Genomic DNA, 16719 nt, shown 5'->3' on the forward strand with positions numbered 1-16719 from the left:
CTACGTATCTCTCATATGGTCAAGAACTACGTAGCGATCTTGATCTCTTGTTGCGACACGAGACCCTTCCGATTTGGTTGAATTTCACCCAGATCTTTCGGATTGGTATTGATTGACAATGGAAATTACGTACCACACTTACCCAAACAAATACGTTAAGATATTTCAATTTTTATACAGATTGCCAAATATTTAACACAATATCGAGGACAATATGAACAGAAGATTAAAGTAGAGTTCAATTTGTCGTAGGAACAATTTAGGCACAAACATTCCAACAGCCCTGGGTTTTTTTTCAATGGTCATTCTGCCCATTTTAAGTGTTTTACATTTGAGACTGTTAACAACGACTGCAATCAATCGCAAAAGTAACCATCAACATGTAGAAATATAACAATTTGTTCTTTTAAAATGAAGTTTATACATTTTTTAAGGACTAAGAAAAAAGTATCCGCACTTACAAAGGAAATAAAAAGTCTACAGAAATCAAAAGGAACCAGTTCAGAGGAGTATAATGCAAGAAAACTCTACGAAGAAAATGAGTTTCTAAAAGCGCAATTAGATCGTACTTCAAGAAGGTAAATACTGAAAAGAAATCCCACAGGCTTAAAATAATTGAAGTTTGAGTTTGTCATAACTTTGAAATTTATTTCCTGTTTATGATAAATCAATTGAAAGAGTACATTTCTTATTTTCCTATGATATAGTTATGAACAGCTCAGAAAGGATTATAATGAGGTGAAGCGAGAAAGGGACCATGCATTAAACAGGTTAGCTTGTTTTTACAACCTTGATTTTATGTGTGGCGAGTTAAGATACTATTTTTTAATCTACTTCGCTAGAGGTGTTTTTGGTAGGTTTTTAATATATTTGAGAAACTTAAGGTACATGTATGAACGTTTAATTGATACAAATCATTCTCGTGCATCCAAGATTGAGATCCGAAGCAGGGGAGAAGCTGAGGAACAACAACCCTGGGATAGCTGACCTGGGTGATGAGGACTTGGGAGAAAAATTCAGCCAGCTTTATGATGACCAATGGACTGATGCAATTGAACACCTGGAAGAAATGGGTTACAGCGAAACAGACGGAATACGGCGTCTCTTAGATATTCTTAAGGTCACTTTTATGGAAAGATAAAAAAAAATTATTTCATTTTTTTTCTGATCACTTTTTGTCCGTCGTCCGTCCGTCCGTCCGTCCGTCTGTCCGTCTGTCTGTCCGTCTGTAAACTTTTTACATTTTGAACTTCTTCTCTAAAACCGCTTATCCAATTTCAACCAAATTTAGCACAAAGCATCCTTATGGGAGGGCGAATATAAATTGCAGAAATAAAAGTCCGATCTGTATTCAAAGCGGAGAAAACCTTGAAACTGTAGAAAAAGGGGGGTGCATTTTAAAAAATCTTCTTCTCAAGAACTACTGATTCCAATTCAACGTTGTTTAGCATAAATTATCCTTATGGGAAGGAAAATATAAATTGCAAAAATTAAGGTCTAATTCTGTTTCAAATCTGAGTTATTACGAAAATAATAATAAAGGAAAGGCGTGTTTCAATCAGTTTAATAGCTTCGGATTCGGCATCCGGTAAAATGGGTAGACAAGACTTGGCCTGGGCAAAACAAAAGATTGGCAGTTATTAATCTGCCAATCTCATTAAAATTTCAGGGTATTTGATGGACCAGTATATTTGTATTTGCTGTAAATATTGCTGCAAAATAATGCGTATTTGGAATTGACGATTGCCGATCTGCCCCGGCTTTTATTTTGCCACGGCCCGGGTTTGCGTACCCATTTTACCAAGACTCGTATTCCATACATCTAAAACGAGGTTCTTTGTTTAAAGCAGCCATGACATTATACGAAAAAGGGTCGATCTGACTATGATGAATTTGCTTGTTGTGCAACAGTTCGCGAATGAAGGGAAAGTTTTGAAACATGCAAAATATATTGGTGCCGATTTTGTGAAGTAAATTGAGGCTAAATATTTCAATGCGTTGACAGTTTTCACACATGACGTTGGTGTTAGCTTGTTCTGATTTTCGTTTCGTTTTCATTATTTATGCTTTGTAACCTGGGAACTATCGTCTGTATTTCGTGATTTTTACGTGTCAAATCAAACAGAGACTTCGGTAAATCAAACATTTAACTGTTTACCTGCGCAAATTAAGCAAAATCTGATGTATCAAAAAAGTACTGAAATACAATTCATTCTATCGGTAATTCGGCATTATATTTTGCGTAATGGTATATTAATGCAATAGGTTTTGTTGAGATGCTCGGCATTTTCTCGAGTTTATTCAGTTTAAATAGAGTTTGATATCGCTGTCGGAAATATGTAGGTATATACATGTACATGTATATATATGATTCATTTCAAAAAAATAAATTGTGTTCTTTATTTGTTATAGTGCATGTTTCTTGTGTTTTAATTGTTTACAATTTCTATTTACTAACCATATTTGAGTGTTAAGCTTCGAATTATAAGCAAGATACAGAGATTTGCTCACAATTCTATGTTTGTACACAGATCTTAAAAACTAAAGATTAAAAAACTAAAAAAAATTTCAATATTTATTAAGAAAATTTTCAAAGTCTCTTCTTCCAGAAACCAACTTTAACAACTTATTGTATTGTAAACTTAACCTTTTTTAGCTCACCTGAGCCAAAGTCTTCTCAAAAACTATTAGGCCAGGAAAGCTCAAATTTGAGTGGAAGCATCCTCAGATAGTGTAGATTCAAGTTTGTTCAAATCATGGTCCCCGGGGGTAGGGTGGGGCCACAATAAGGGGATCATGTTTTACATTAGAATATATAGAGAAAATCTTTAAAAATCTTCTCAAAAACTATTAGGCCAGAAAAGCTCAAATTGAAATGGAAGCATCCTCAGGTAGTGTAGATTCAAGTTTGTTCAAATCATGATCCCCGGGGGTAGGGTGGGGCCACAATTGGGAGATCAAGTTTTACATAGGAATATATTGAAAAAATCTTTTAAAAATCTTCTTCTCAAAAATATTTGGCCAAGAAATCTCAAATTGGCATGTAACCATCCTTAGGAAGTGTAGATTCAAGTTTGTTCAAATCATGGTCCCTGGGGGTAGGGCGGGGTCACAATGGGGGATGAATTTTTATAGATAGAGAAAATCTTTAAAAGTCTTCTTCTCAAAATTATTAGGCCAGGAAAGCCTAAATTTGAGTGGAAGCATCCCCAGATCATATAGATTCAAGTTTGTTTAAATAATAGTCCAGGGGTAGGGTGAGGCCACAATGGGGGATGAATTTTTACTTAGGAATATATAGAGAAAATCTTTAAAAATCTTCTATTTAAAGAATTTTTGGCCAGAAAGGGTTTAAACTTGTGTAGAGGCATCCTCGGGTAGTGTAAATTCAAGTTTGCAAAATCACAGTCCCTAGTGGTAGGGCGGGACCGTGATGGCGGTTTGAATTTTTACATAGGAATATAAAGAGAAAATCTTTAAAACTATTCTGGGAAAGTGTTCGGTTCAAAACTTAGTACTTAGTGTGAAAGCAAAGGTTATGCAGATTTAAGTCTGATGAAACCATGATTCCCTAGAGAAAAATGGGGCCATGAAATGGGGGGGGGGGGTATATAGGAATAGAGACAAATCTTCTTACAGGTACAACAACAAAAGGGGCTTGGTATTTACCCAAAAAATAAGAGGTTGATAAAAATTGGCATATTTTCAATTTTTTTTAGCAAGATCTACTGTACTCAGTTGTCAAGATATTTTGATACTGTAATGCTAATTTGATCAGAATTAAGGCAATTGTTGCTCAGGTGAGCGATGTGGCCCCTGGGCCTCTTGTTATAATTATAACTGACAGTGTAATGATTTTCAGTTTTATTCTTAACATTAATTAAATCAATATTACTACAAAATACATACGAAAGATAAAAGATGACTATATGAACATTAACTTGATGTTTGAAATGAATGGTCTGACATTCAAGCCTGAAAATTGTAAGATACAAACTCTTATACTATTTACTTTAATAACATGGAATTTTTTTCTGCTTGTATAACTATGATATCGAAGTTTTCTTTTATACTTCTTGTTCATGTAATAGTCTCTTGAGTTTATGTCTTTTAAAATATGTTATTGTCATATAATTTTAGCATTTTATCTTACAAAATTTAAGATCAATTCCATTTCCATTTCCTTTTTAACTATAGATAGTATTTAAAAACTGTATATAATTAAAAAAATACTGTTGAAATGTTCATACATCTCTTTCTCACTCTTTTATTTTCTCGAGCGATCGTTTGTAGTATACCTCCTTTTGATTTCCTTACTTGACATTTAGATGTGTTGAAGATTTACTGTCACCCGATAACACTTCCTGGAATCATACGTTTAACATTTTGTAGGCTGTGTTCGATGAATGTGTTAAATTATCAGACTTCCACTTCAATCAAGTAAAAGAGGTAGGCTTTTGTCTTTTGCACATGGGTATAGACCACTAATGCATAGGCGGTAATGTTAACGTTAGGGTTCATAGCTCCGGTCCTAATTTTCGTTCAGCAACGAAGGACCTCTTGAATGAAAGCTCATCAAATTGTCTCTTTCCTGTTAAAATTTCGTGGTTTGAAGTCAGATTCGTTTTCCGGCAAAATGCGTCTGTATTGAAAAACTCTGAAAACGAAAGTAAAAGTAGGGAATTTTTCAGTTTTGGAAAGGGTGTACGTCAAACAATTTCAATTCTTTTCTTCAAATGATAATTCAATTTTGACACTTGTTTTAAAATTGAAAATCCTCTTTTCTGACATGTGTCAAGCATTCTGATTTAAAATGTCCCAATAAAGTATATACACTCTGCAAGTATAGGGACTATTTTGCTTACATGCACTACTTTGTTGTCCTACCAATTCAAAAAATAGTTAGAGGGATAAACCCACATGTGAGCTTGCTTGTACTTTCTCGCTGTAAAACGAGAGAAAGAGACAATAGAATGAGTACATAAACGTGAATATAATAAAACTGTGCGCAGAATTATAATGAAAATGTTAAAAAAGATTACTGAATATGAAAAAAATTTTAATGCGAATAAAGAGTCAAAATGAAAATTTTGATTTTTAATATTTGTCGACCATTCCTTTCTGTCAAAGTCTATCCAAAATCTATATTAGATAGTCCTGCGGGCTTTTTCCTTCTCTTTGTTAATTTCGCACGCTGTAAAAGTCTTTGAAAATAGTGAACACATACTGTTTTTCTTACTTGTTTGTGTGTCTAAAATACCTACTTTGATTAAAAAGTTAACTGGAACACGGCGCCTACCAAATGACCAGTTGAAAAAGTTGATAGACTTTCGCAAAGCCACGGCAATACACTCGGTAGCCAAAATTAAACAAGTATGTCAACCTTTCTTTTAATTTAGATTTATACAGTCTCAGATTCTCTATTTACATTAAAAGTATTTACAATAAAAGTTATCGTTAAACTGCCCTGCATTTTTTCGGTAATTTTGCAGGTTGTAAACGACTACATGAGTACAGCCTTCAGCAAGGAGAAAGCTGCCTGCCAGACCTACATCGACCGAAGCATAGAGCTATGTTGGTTGATGAGTGTACAGGATCCGCCAGTCGTCATTGACTTCATTGCCGTCTACGGTCAAGCTATTGACGATAAAATTTTACGAAAGTTCACAAAGACAGGCTCTAAGATTGACTTCTTGGTTTGGCCTGTGATTCGATTGCACAAAAACGGACCTTTACTACAAAAGGGTGTCGTGCAACCAATTTAGATACATATGTTAATGGCATACTTTATATGTATACATACACGCCTTTTGTTTTTTAAATATTATTGTGTACATTGATCTCCTTTTTACCTGAGCGATTCTAAAATGTGTCTGAGAGATAAAGAATTATTCTTTGTCGAAGTTCTTTTAGTTGTTGAATATTATCATAAACAAATGTGTGGTCAACAAGACCACGCACGCAGTGCTTTTACTCTCTGTGCCCCTGTAGATTATATTATTAAACCATAAAATCCTGAATCTTTTATCATAGGTGGTGGTCTCAATTCAATTCAATTCAATTCTTTATTCACTCAAGACCAGTTCACTGGTAATATGAGGTTCAACAAAGTACATACAAATGAATTTAAAAAACAGGCAAGGATCACAAGTACGATAGTAGGAATATTTTTTTTTAAAGTTGAGTAGTACGTCAATACAGTAGGTTGTATAAGTTTGTGTTAGGAAGAGCAGACTTTAACATTTTTCTTAATACATTTTGATAACGTTTTCAGCTTTTTTAAACAACATTTTAGTATTCATCAGCTTGTTAAATTTTATTTTATTTGGGTTTTCAAAGTATCCCTTGGAAAAAAACAAAACATTTTTCTATCTTTTGCAAAATGCGTATATTCTCAAATAATATGATATTCATCTCTATTACAATCACACATTGTGTATTTTCTTAAATTTTTGTCAATATAATTCCATCTACTTGTTTGTATTGGGATTCGATGGTTATAGGTTCAAATTTTGTAAACGTGATCCGTAAAGCTCTTGGTAAAATCAACAAATACCTTTCTAAATTAAAGTTCGTTCTAAAAATTCTATAATTATAATTATACTTTATGTTTGATTTTCCTATATAAGACAACCTACATGAGTTGAGTATATCTGACGTAAATATATTGTTCTATCACGCAATTTAATCATTAGTGATCAATTTACCTTATCTTATAATTCTAATCATTCACACATTTATTCTGACAAACATTTGTAAGTTTTTTTTACAGTTTATTTTTGTTTTAATGGTGAAGACCTCGTAGGTTGCCAGAATGTGTATCTGAACCTTTTGTTACGGGCCGCCGGAAGGCGGTCCGTTATTTGATACACATTTAAATATTGTTACTGCGTTTCTGCGGGATAGTCCTTTTTTAATAGAATTAATACTATGCTTATTTTTATGAATTTAAAGTAAATTTGCATGTAGAAATATGTTTTATGCCTTTTAGAAAATATCACGTATTTTTTGTTTTACTCGTAAATGAAAAGTAGGTCATACTTAGTAGATTGTCGTATTTGGCGCGTTTTTATCGAGACTATAATCTATTCGGAAAATTTCGGAGTTCTTCATTCTTTTCAAAACAATGCATCAGGATCGGTATGCGGGACATACTAAAGACCTGAAATACTAAAGACCTGAATGTCATTAAATTTTATATAAATGATAATTTTGAATTTCTATGTGCCGTGTCAAATAAAATGACTTTGCGTGTGTATTTACTATATTTCCATGTAAAATGTTGTAGAAAATATAATGAAATGACATTTAATTTTATATCAATTATTTACGCAAGAATATGACAGAACTGAAAATTTGAATTGACTGGAATTTGAACTAATCCATTTTTATTTTATTATGAGGTCCCTTAAAATCATATGTTAAACTTATGCATTAAGTTTTCATTCAATACAATGCAACAACGAAAAAACCAAAATGGTTTGAAATACATAATCTCTAAGAGAAATATGATGAGTTGAACTTTGTATCAGAGTAATGTACAAATCATGCAATGTGTTCTCCATTACTTCATACTATGGCAATGATCATACAATTTCCGTTAGAAATGCTTACAGTAACGAAATCAATTCTTTATGATAATAGTAAAATGTTAAACTCTTCAAAACAAGTTGCTGAAAGTATATTAAAATTTACCATAAAGATTAGTACAACCAACTCTTATTTCCTTCTTTGTGGTGTGTTTTTATGTTAACAATCAATGATTCATACAACAATTATATTTTTGCGGCCCATTTGACGCTTGCGTCAATTTGATTTCTTGTATCTATTGAAATACAATTATAAATTGTTTTCCCTTGGACTGAAATGTCACACTTTCATTGGTTTAAAGATAACACGTGATTTCCTCATGTATCTCTATATTTGTTCTGTGAGAAATAATATAATAGGCAATATGGCCGTCATTGGCCGACGCTTCGCTTACTCATTTCGACATTTCATAGTATTTAATACATAAACCACATGCCGTACGTTCTTAAAGTATTTGGAGTAGTTGCCCTTTGAAATTCTTTAAAATTAGAGTAGTTGCCCTTAGAATATGACGTCACATTGTTTTGTCTTGAGCAGAACAACATGGCAGCGCCGAAATTTGCTCAAATCTCTGCAGAGGAAAGGAATTTAACATTTAAAATTGAATAGCAACAAAACATTGTAAGTAAACATGGGTGAAACAAAGATATTCAAGGAGTATTTGAAAGGAGAGATTGAAAATTTTGAAAAGTTTAAATGTGTTAAAGTGGACGAGGTGTTAGGCATCTTGTACATGGCGTTGCGTAGATCATCGCTATTTGTGAATATATATGTCGCTTGATAGTCCTCGAGAAAACAAAACACTTATTAGGTTAGTTACTGGCTCACTACGGAAATATATTGGGTAGAAAAATCTTATAGACGGCTCGGCTTCGCCTCACCATCTATGAGATTGATCAACCCAATATATTTCCGTAGTGAGTCAGTAACTAACCCAATAAGTAATAATATATTCAAATCAATCTTAAGTTGTTGTACCAGAAACGCTCATTGAAAACCAAAGTAAGAAAAATTACCGAACCGTAAATTTTTCTTGAAAATAAAATATATGATCAAATCAATGTATTTTTCTTTCCATAATTTATTTTGTGTTGTTTTTTGCAATTTTTTTAAGCTGCGATGCGCACGAAATAATGTTGATAATGAGAAATAATATACGGAAGCTTATTGAGGCCAGTTCAGTAAATGAATTAATTTATATTGCGTTAAATCGCAATAGTTATTGCGTTTTAATGCAATCTTTCGCGTTTATTTGCAATGTATTTTGCGTTTAAACGCAATGTATTGCGTTTAATCGCAAAATTATTGCGTTTAAACGCAAAACAAATATTGTGTTTAAACGCAAAGTTATTATTGCGTTTAAACGCAATATATTTTGCGAATAAACGCAAACGTTTTTGCGATTAAATGCAATAATTTTTGCGATTAAACGCAATGATTTTTGCGTTAAATCGCAATTAATTCATTTGCTTATATATACACTCTGTATATGTACCAAGTCCTTGATTTTATGACAACACTGGACACATCACAAAGACTCAAATTCTGGTTTTCACTTGGATTAACTTATAATGAAATAGTAAGTTGTCATAACTTGAAAGCATTAGGCATTTCTAAGCAAACTTATCCTGAAAAGAAGGATCGCGCTATAAATAAATACAAGAGAGAGAATAAGTCTTTTCTTATATTTGTTTCCAAATTCTTCCTTAGAGATGACATGCGAAATGGCTATTGATGGATGCACCAGTGATGTTTGCTTGCCGGATACTTTGTATCTAGACTGTGAAAAATAGTTGGATTGAAAAAACGGAAAAGACTCCATCGCAAAGAGCATATAGTCAAGGGGCCTTATAAATAGAGGCATGTCGATTCGTGTGACAAATTAAAACAAATGGAACTTGCACAAACAGTTGCATTGATGGTTATACTATGAAAATTTATTGTCTCCAAGATATTATCAAATTGAATAGGTTATATAACCTTTTCAAAAAGTAAAATCATCTATTTGAATAGGTGATTTCATCTATTCACACTCAAAGAGTGATACATGTATCATTTTTTTCAAATATGTGATATCCCTTGTTCACATCACAAGATAAATAAGTGATTGATAGGTAATAACACCAATTCTAATAAATGCTATCACTTTTTCAAAAGGTGATATCACTAATTCAAATCAGTGATATAACAATTACAATAAATGCCAAAGAACTAAAGCCACGAAGTGCCAAAATCGGCCCTGTCACCAAAATAGGTGAAAGTCTCTCAAATAATACTTTAAGATTTATAGTTTAGAAAACACTTAATTTTTTCCCAATATCTTTTCTAGTTTTCCTTTTACAGTCGTTCAAACTTTGTATTGTTTCTGTTTGTTTAGTATGACGTTATGGCGTTGACGTGTTTACTATAACGTCATAAGAAACTGTTATGTATAAGAAGGTGAAATGTATGTGAAGACCCTAAGGTCATACACTAATTTTTTTTATGGACTGAGACAAAATTACATAATAGCATAAAGAAATAAAAGTAATACTGTAATAATTATTTAGTTAATTTTTTACATAGGTCTGATCACCGGGTAAAAACATTTCAAAGATAATATGATTAAATGATAAAAGGAAATTGTGTTCACTCAATTAAGAAGTATGGATGCATATAACTTTTCCGTTACTCCAACTTGGTAAATATAAATGTAACTATAGTTAAATAAATCTTAAGATCAGTAAAATAGTGTATATTGCATGCAAATTAAAATTTATTCTCATTTAAAATACCGCATGTACATGGAAGCAGTAAAAATGTAAATCCCACCAAAGGTAATATTTATTCACTTATCATCTTTTAAAAGTAAATATATGGTGATTTCCGGATACAGTGGTGAATTGTTACTTACATACATTTATAAAACTATAAAATATGATTTACCAAGAATGCATTTAGTACAAGTTATAACAATAATCTAATAACCAAATTATAAACAAACATTAAACATTTTTTATAATAATACATGTTCATATTCATTTTCGGGTTTGCCTTTCTTTGACATATCAACCATAGCGGGATTTCAGAAATTATTTTTTACAATTTATGATACATACATTTAACTTAAACAAAATAATTCGTTGAAGAATTTACAGTTGCATTTAAACTTTTACTTCAAATATGCATACATGTACATGTATATCTATACGTACTGGAATTATAGGAATATTTAAAGATGATTTAAATACAATATTTCTAGATGATTTAAATACATTCAATGTTCTATGATATTACATAATATTTTCTATTATTGAAAATATACAAGTATAAATTAAATGAAAGATAGTTAAGTTATACATAGTATCCACTTTATGTGATAGTCCTACATGTACTTGTAGCTGTCATTCTTCAATGTCACTGTCATCAGTGTCAGAAACATCAATAATTGCAGCGTCTTTGACATATTCACCCCAGTTCTGAATACCTGTAGCTGAAACATCGACATCATTGTGCTTTGCAAATCCCAAGTACCACACAACAGATGCAATGTGCGAGCAGACACCTACCACACGTGCACCCGCACGGCATTTACAATACCAGGCAGTGACAGCTGATTCTGTGTATTGGATCCAGAGCATATACTTCTTTGATGAAATATGCCTACTCTGCAACTTAACTCTAATTAAGCCGGGGTGTTCTTTATGGACCAAGATGTCAGACTCTCCTTCCATGTATTCTTGAATATAACTTGGACAAAGCCTTACTTGGTATACTCCACAAGTTAAATTTCTAATTTCTTCTTCGTCTAGCTTGGGGAAATTCAAAGAATCGGATGAAACTTCCCAGCAGGATGACCTCTTGTCAAGTGCATGTTCTTCCACAAATGCCTTTAAACTGTTGACTTGCTTTGACAGGTATTGCATCTTGGCTGCAAGAGCTTCATCGTCATCTGCATTTCCTGTAGAGAGGGGTGGTAAATACTTATTGGAAATCGCACATACAATTCGCACATAGTCCCCTATGAATGGCACCTGATTTGTTGGGAGGGTATGTGCAAGATATTTCCAACGTTTAATCCTGGAATTGGCAGCCTCCACAACCCAGCGAATCTGTAAATCAGAAAATGAGAAAAGCAAAACAATAAGTAAATTCATATGAAATCTCAATTTTAAATGCAAGTACTAGTATGTATCAAGTCAAAGACCTTATTGCAACACATCCTTACACTCTGAGTACACCAAATAAAGAGAAACAAAATTAGGATTTTCTTTATTTGCTACATACCGGGTACATGTATTTTGAAATTAGGAAGTCTACTTGCCTTGGTAACCAAACGACTGGCATTTGCATCAGGTGTGGGCATTTGCCGTTCCCCTTTGGCAAGAAGATGAGGCATGTATGCTTTTATACCAAACTCCTCAAGGACTCCAAGGGCATCCCGAAATCCCCTGTCCACGATAAATATATCGTCATCTTCAAACCAGTTCTTGATGTCTTCTATATTTGATTTCAACATATGATTCAGGATGGATGCATCGTTGTTTCGACTGTCAGCAAGATAGGGACCAACTACTGTCAGGAAATATCCATCCGTTGAAACAACAACCATTGGCTTAACCAAAGGGCGGCCTTTATGGATGCTGTATGTCCTTCTTTGGAATTGGAAATGGTTGCTTTTCTGGATGTATATATAAGTCCCATCAAGGACTGCGATGGCTTGACTTTGTGTCATATTTCCAAAGAGAGATTGGGCCAGTGGTCTTGTGTGGTTCGCTATCACTTCTTGGCGAGATATATGGTGTAATCCTACGTTTTCTGGAACAAACTTTTTCATAAGTGCAGTCCTGACAGTTGAAATAGCTCTTCTTACTGACGACTTTGAAATACCAAATATTGTTGACATTAACTGGTTCGACATTCCAGATCGCATTTTGAGAAGGAATATTCCTAGAGACATTGTTGATGTTCTGCTAGGTGTATTTTTTATTTCTGTTTCTATCTCCTGATGCAGATCTGCAAAGTGGTCTTTGGATATTCCAGTTAGAGTGATGTAATCCAGGTTGTTAAGGTATGACGGATCAAACGTGAATTTGGATGAGCAATTCTGAATTGCATAACTCCGTATCCTTGTGATTAGGTCTACTATTGTACGTCTGTTCAAACATGATGTATCTATAGTCTTTAAATTATTCAGTGATCCTGTGATAAAATCATCATTAGCAATATGTGAGGGACAGCACCTGCTGCCAGATGGGATAATCACTTCCTTGTGGATGAATGCTGAGAGTCTTGCTGATATCGGCACAACGATGAGCTTCGGCCCGGGTCTCTTGCAAATGAAGCAGTATGAATGGGAAGAAACAGTCCTATGAAGAGGCAGGGTAACAGATGGTGGACTTAGACATAATGAGTTTCCTGGAAGTTCAGTGTCAAGTTTTGCATTAATAGGTTTTTCTTTTACTTGTTTGTTTCTGTAGTACTGGTGTCTGCATTTATTACATAACACATCCACTGGTCTAGCATCCACCATGAACGTTTTCCTCAGAAATCGTCTTATTTCAACGCTTTCACATTTCTTCCTGTCATTTGGCTTAGTTCTTTTCTTACATAGAACACACGGAAATCTATTTCTGCCATCAACTAGCTCCATTCTACAAAACAACAAAGAAAAACATGAAGTGGAAATTACAATTTTATAGTTTTTTCATTTATTCAAAAATTCATTATTTTATAGTCTTTCATTTCTTTTAAAATTATATGAGCAATTAGTGCTGGGGACTAAAAAACCTTCGTTATACCTTTCGTTATACCCGAGATTTTCATATATTCGTGTTCGTTATAAACGAGTTTTACTGTATTAAGAAGAAATTAAGACAGATGGAACATCCTTTTAACACGTATCTGACGACGAAGGGAATTATGTATTTATTATGAATAAATTATTTTTTGTACTTTAGATATTTTTTTTAATTATTGAGTACAAATATATAGATTAATTTTTTTACGTTGTGAATGTTTTTATAATTTTACAATTAGCAATTTAATTCCATTAATTATTTTTTCTCTGGTTTAGGATTATTTTTATTATTGATTAAAAAAGCATTTATCTATACTCTTTATTGATTATATCCATATTAATTATGTATGAATTTTTTTATACGTTATGTATGCTTTTTTTTTTTTTATAAATTTAATTTTTTTTTGGTCAATAATATAAAGAACAATTATAAATAATTTCCAACGGAATTTAATAATAATTACAATCACGAAAACTGATAATATATGGGTTATTTGTTCATATTTTTAATATTGAATTTTTTTCAAGAAATAAATGTACTTCATTAATTTATCTTTAAGTCTTTAAGTTAATTGGGTTTTTTTTTATTCCTGTACTTATTTCCTCATTTAGATGCAATGTTTTATGTTTCAATTATCAAGAAAAACAACCAATATTTATTTTCATTTCATTACTCTTTTTTTACATGGATTTTTTGGGGTTTTTTTTTGTTTTCTGCAAGTGTTAAAAATTTCATGAACCAGAATATCTAAGGAACGAATTATCCAGTAACCGGTTGACCTAGTGTCGGTTGACAAGGAAACGTAAACAGTGTATACAGACATGCACACGTATCAAACGTTGTACAATCCATATGATAAAAATTCAAGAAACAGACTTGATAAATTCATTGTCATTGATTAACAAAGGCCAAGATAAAAATTATATAACGTTACCTCTCTGATTTACTTTACATCTTTTCCGGGGGGGGGGGGGGGGGGGGATCCTATCTGAGGTGACAACTCGGTGACAAGCAGACGTTTTGTGCATGTAATATGTATCGAGATTATCTAATGATAAAGATAGTAAAGAAAAGAAAGTTTTTGTGCTAGATATTTACTCAAGATACTTTTTTATTCACAAGCTTAACTGTTTATCAAGATCAAAGGGAAGTCACACCAGTTTTGTACGGGCACAGGGGTGGATCCAGTAACTTGAGGGGAGTATTTGTTTTTGTTATAGGTTATTATGTGGTTAAAATCGATGAAGAAAACTACTTACCTTGCATGTTTTTATTTTTCTTCAGTTTGTCATGGTTTGTGATCGTAGACAATCTTCATCTTCTATTTTATTCTCAAGAGTAACACTACGGAACTTTCGTGTTACGGATCCGCTCCGTAGTCATGAAATATTGAGCATACGATACGATTTAAAAAAAAAAATCTTTATTCAAAAAGACATTAAAAATGAACAATAAGATACCATGTAGTCTCTTTTTAATTTTTTTTTTCTGTTTTATTCGGCGTTTTGATGACATATACCAAAAATCCACTTGCATGGAATGAAAAATTCCGGTTATTTGCAGAAAGTATAAGTTAAAAATGCAAATAAATGATTTTTTTGACACAATTTTATTGTTAATTTTTATTTTTTCAATTCTTTTTAGATCGAGGCGTGGGGCGATATAAATTTTTTTATCCAAATAGGTGACATGTAGCAAAATTTGCAAAAAACTGGTGACCGATACCGGTTTAGCTTCTTATAATATATATCTGCATGAGTTTTCGCGGAAAAAATGTTACGGATTTTTAAGAAAGAAGGTCCAAGCTTTTTAATATTATGATAGATTTTGCAATATGGGAGACTTCAATTTACTCATAATCACAGGGCCGATTTTGGCACTTCGTGGCTTTAGTTCTTTGACAATGATATAATAAAGCATTATGGATGGCAGTAATACAGTGTATGTGCGGACTATTTGATTTTACTGAATAATTAAGATTCGATTATGAGAAACGATATGAAAAACCATTAGAAATAGAGGAGAGAGCACGACGAAAAAAGCGAGAAATGTCTAACATAACGTTAATATGAACAGATTGACGGATGATTGTGGCATAACATAAGTATGTCCTACTTATACATAACATAAGTATGTCATATTAAACCTCTTCTTATGGTCTGAATAGAAAAAGTCATGTCCAAATTAAAAAAAAAACAGTTTTGCAATAAAACGCAATAACTATTGCGTTTAAACCCAATACCTTTTGCGATTAAACGCAACGATTATTGCGTTTAATCGCAAAATTGTTGCGTTTAATCCCAAAAACGTTTGCAATACTTTTGCGTTTAAATGCAAACCTTTGCGTTAAAACGCAATGTTCTTTGCGTTTAAATACAATAGCTATTGCGTTTTATCGCAATCTTTTGCGTTTAAACGCAAAACTTATTGCGATATAACGCAAAAGATTGCGATTTAAACGCAAAAGCTTGTGTGTGTGTGTGTGTGTGTGTGTGTGTTTACTTGCATATATCTAAAATGTGCAGTTCTGTAGTGCCCTACAACTAATTTATACGTTATTTTTAATATTTTTAAAGAGTTGACCCATGTGTAGATCTTAATTATCATGGTGTTTTGGTTTGTTTTTTTACGTGTTTTATACCACCCCTTCTTCAGTTCTTGATCCGCCAATGCGAGCATATGTGTTACGAGGTACTTATTGTACAGTATTTGTTGTGACGTACATAGTTACTTTTATAAAAACAATTTCTGATACATTAAACAGTATTCTTAATGCAATTTATATACTTTTTTCAAAAATTACAATGGTACACAAATACTATTGAACGTAATCAAAGTCGTTTCCAGGAACGCTTGAGGCAAGCGAGGTAACTCTTGAAAATTTGATCAGCTAAATGGAGGGGATACGAGTTTTGCAAGCACATTATTAGATTTTGGTGGGCAGAACAAACTGACAGCTGATGGATTGACCAGGATGATTTGTTACTAGGAGTAGATATAGAGATGTCGAAATCAGGACATAAGACCCCAGATTTGTAAGTGTTAATTATCGTAGATTTAGTTTGTTTTTAAATTTTAAAAACGAAAGTAGAATTTTCAAAAAGGCGCACGTCAATGTAACTTGGTGATTTACAAGTGATTTTATTAAACGTTTGAAATAATTTTTTCATTGTTATAGGTCTATACAAAAAAAATCATTGTTTGGATGTTGTGTAGGATTGTGAGTGTGTGGGTTTATGTGTACATATATATGTGTACAAGTTCAAGAAAGTCAAGCTGTTCTTTATTTATGAAAATAATGCAATTTATCACTTGAAAATGGGTATTTATATTTGTGTTTTATCTATCT

General features: G+C 32.6%; 3 protein-coding genes across 4 annotated transcripts in view; 2 read left to right on the forward strand and 1 right to left on the reverse strand.

Annotated features, from left to right (window-relative positions):
* The first annotated feature begins 411 nt into the window (after nucleotides 1-411).
* Nucleotides 412-5903, forward strand: LOC136272579 (uncharacterized). Its single transcript, XM_066074323.1, has 6 exons — nucleotides 412-578; nucleotides 708-770; nucleotides 934-1120; nucleotides 4393-4449; nucleotides 5278-5373; nucleotides 5493-5903. Exons 1-6 carry the CDS (start codon nucleotides 412-414, stop codon nucleotides 5763-5765), a joined length of 843 nt encoding a protein of 280 aa, XP_065930395.1. The 3' UTR covers nucleotides 5766-5903.
* A 3897-nt stretch (nucleotides 5904-9800) lies between these two features.
* Nucleotides 9801-14714, reverse strand: LOC105323800 (uncharacterized). The gene is made up of 3 exons (XM_066075872.1): nucleotides 14630-14714; nucleotides 11894-13223; nucleotides 9801-11681 (listed from the first exon to the last, which is right to left on the reverse strand). The coding sequence occupies exons 2-3, from the start codon at nucleotides 13220-13222 to the stop codon at nucleotides 10974-10976; spliced, it is 2037 nt and encodes a 678-aa protein (XP_065931944.1). The 5' UTR covers nucleotide 13223; nucleotides 14630-14714; the 3' UTR covers nucleotides 9801-10973.
* Nucleotides 14715-16259: 1545 nt separating this feature from the next.
* Nucleotides 16260-16719, forward strand: part of LOC105337581 (putative leucine-rich repeat-containing protein DDB_G0290503) — an 85885-nt gene continuing 85425 nt past the window's right edge. For both annotated transcript variants that reach the window (XM_066075874.1, XM_066075875.1), the window contains exon 1: nucleotides 16260-16405. In XM_066075874.1, the coding sequence (XP_065931946.1) occupies nucleotides 16374-16405 (32 nt within the window). In that variant the 5' untranslated portion in view covers nucleotides 16260-16373. The remainder of the gene's footprint in view (nucleotides 16406-16719) is intronic.

The sequence above is a fragment of the Magallana gigas genome, chromosome 2, assembly GCF_963853765.1.
Source record: "Magallana gigas chromosome 2, xbMagGiga1.1, whole genome shotgun sequence".
NCBI lineage: Eukaryota > Metazoa > Mollusca > Bivalvia > Ostreida > Ostreidae > Magallana > Magallana gigas.

What these genes read in the sequence shown, in the direction of transcription:
- LOC105323800 (XM_066075872.1), bottom strand. Translation starts at nt 13,222, where the DNA reads ATGGAGCTAGTTGATGGCAGAAATAGATTTCCGTGTGTTCTATGTAAG. An exon ending in CCAGTCGTTTGGTTACCAAG is followed by an intron (nt 11,682 to 11,893) that starts GCAAGTAGACTT and finishes TCTGATTTACAG; the next exon opens with ATTCGCTGGGTTGTGGAGGC.
- LOC136272579 (XM_066074323.1), top strand. Translation starts at nt 412, where the DNA reads ATGAAGTTTATACATTTTTTAAGGACTAAGAAAAAAGTATCCGCACTT. An exon ending in TTAGATCGTACTTCAAGAAG is followed by an intron (nt 579 to 707) that starts GTAAATACTGAA and finishes CCTATGATATAG; the next exon opens with TTATGAACAGCTCAGAAAGG. An exon ending in ACTTCAATCAAGTAAAAGAG is followed by an intron (nt 4,450 to 5,277) that starts GTAGGCTTTTGT and finishes TTGATTAAAAAG; the next exon opens with TTAACTGGAACACGGCGCCT.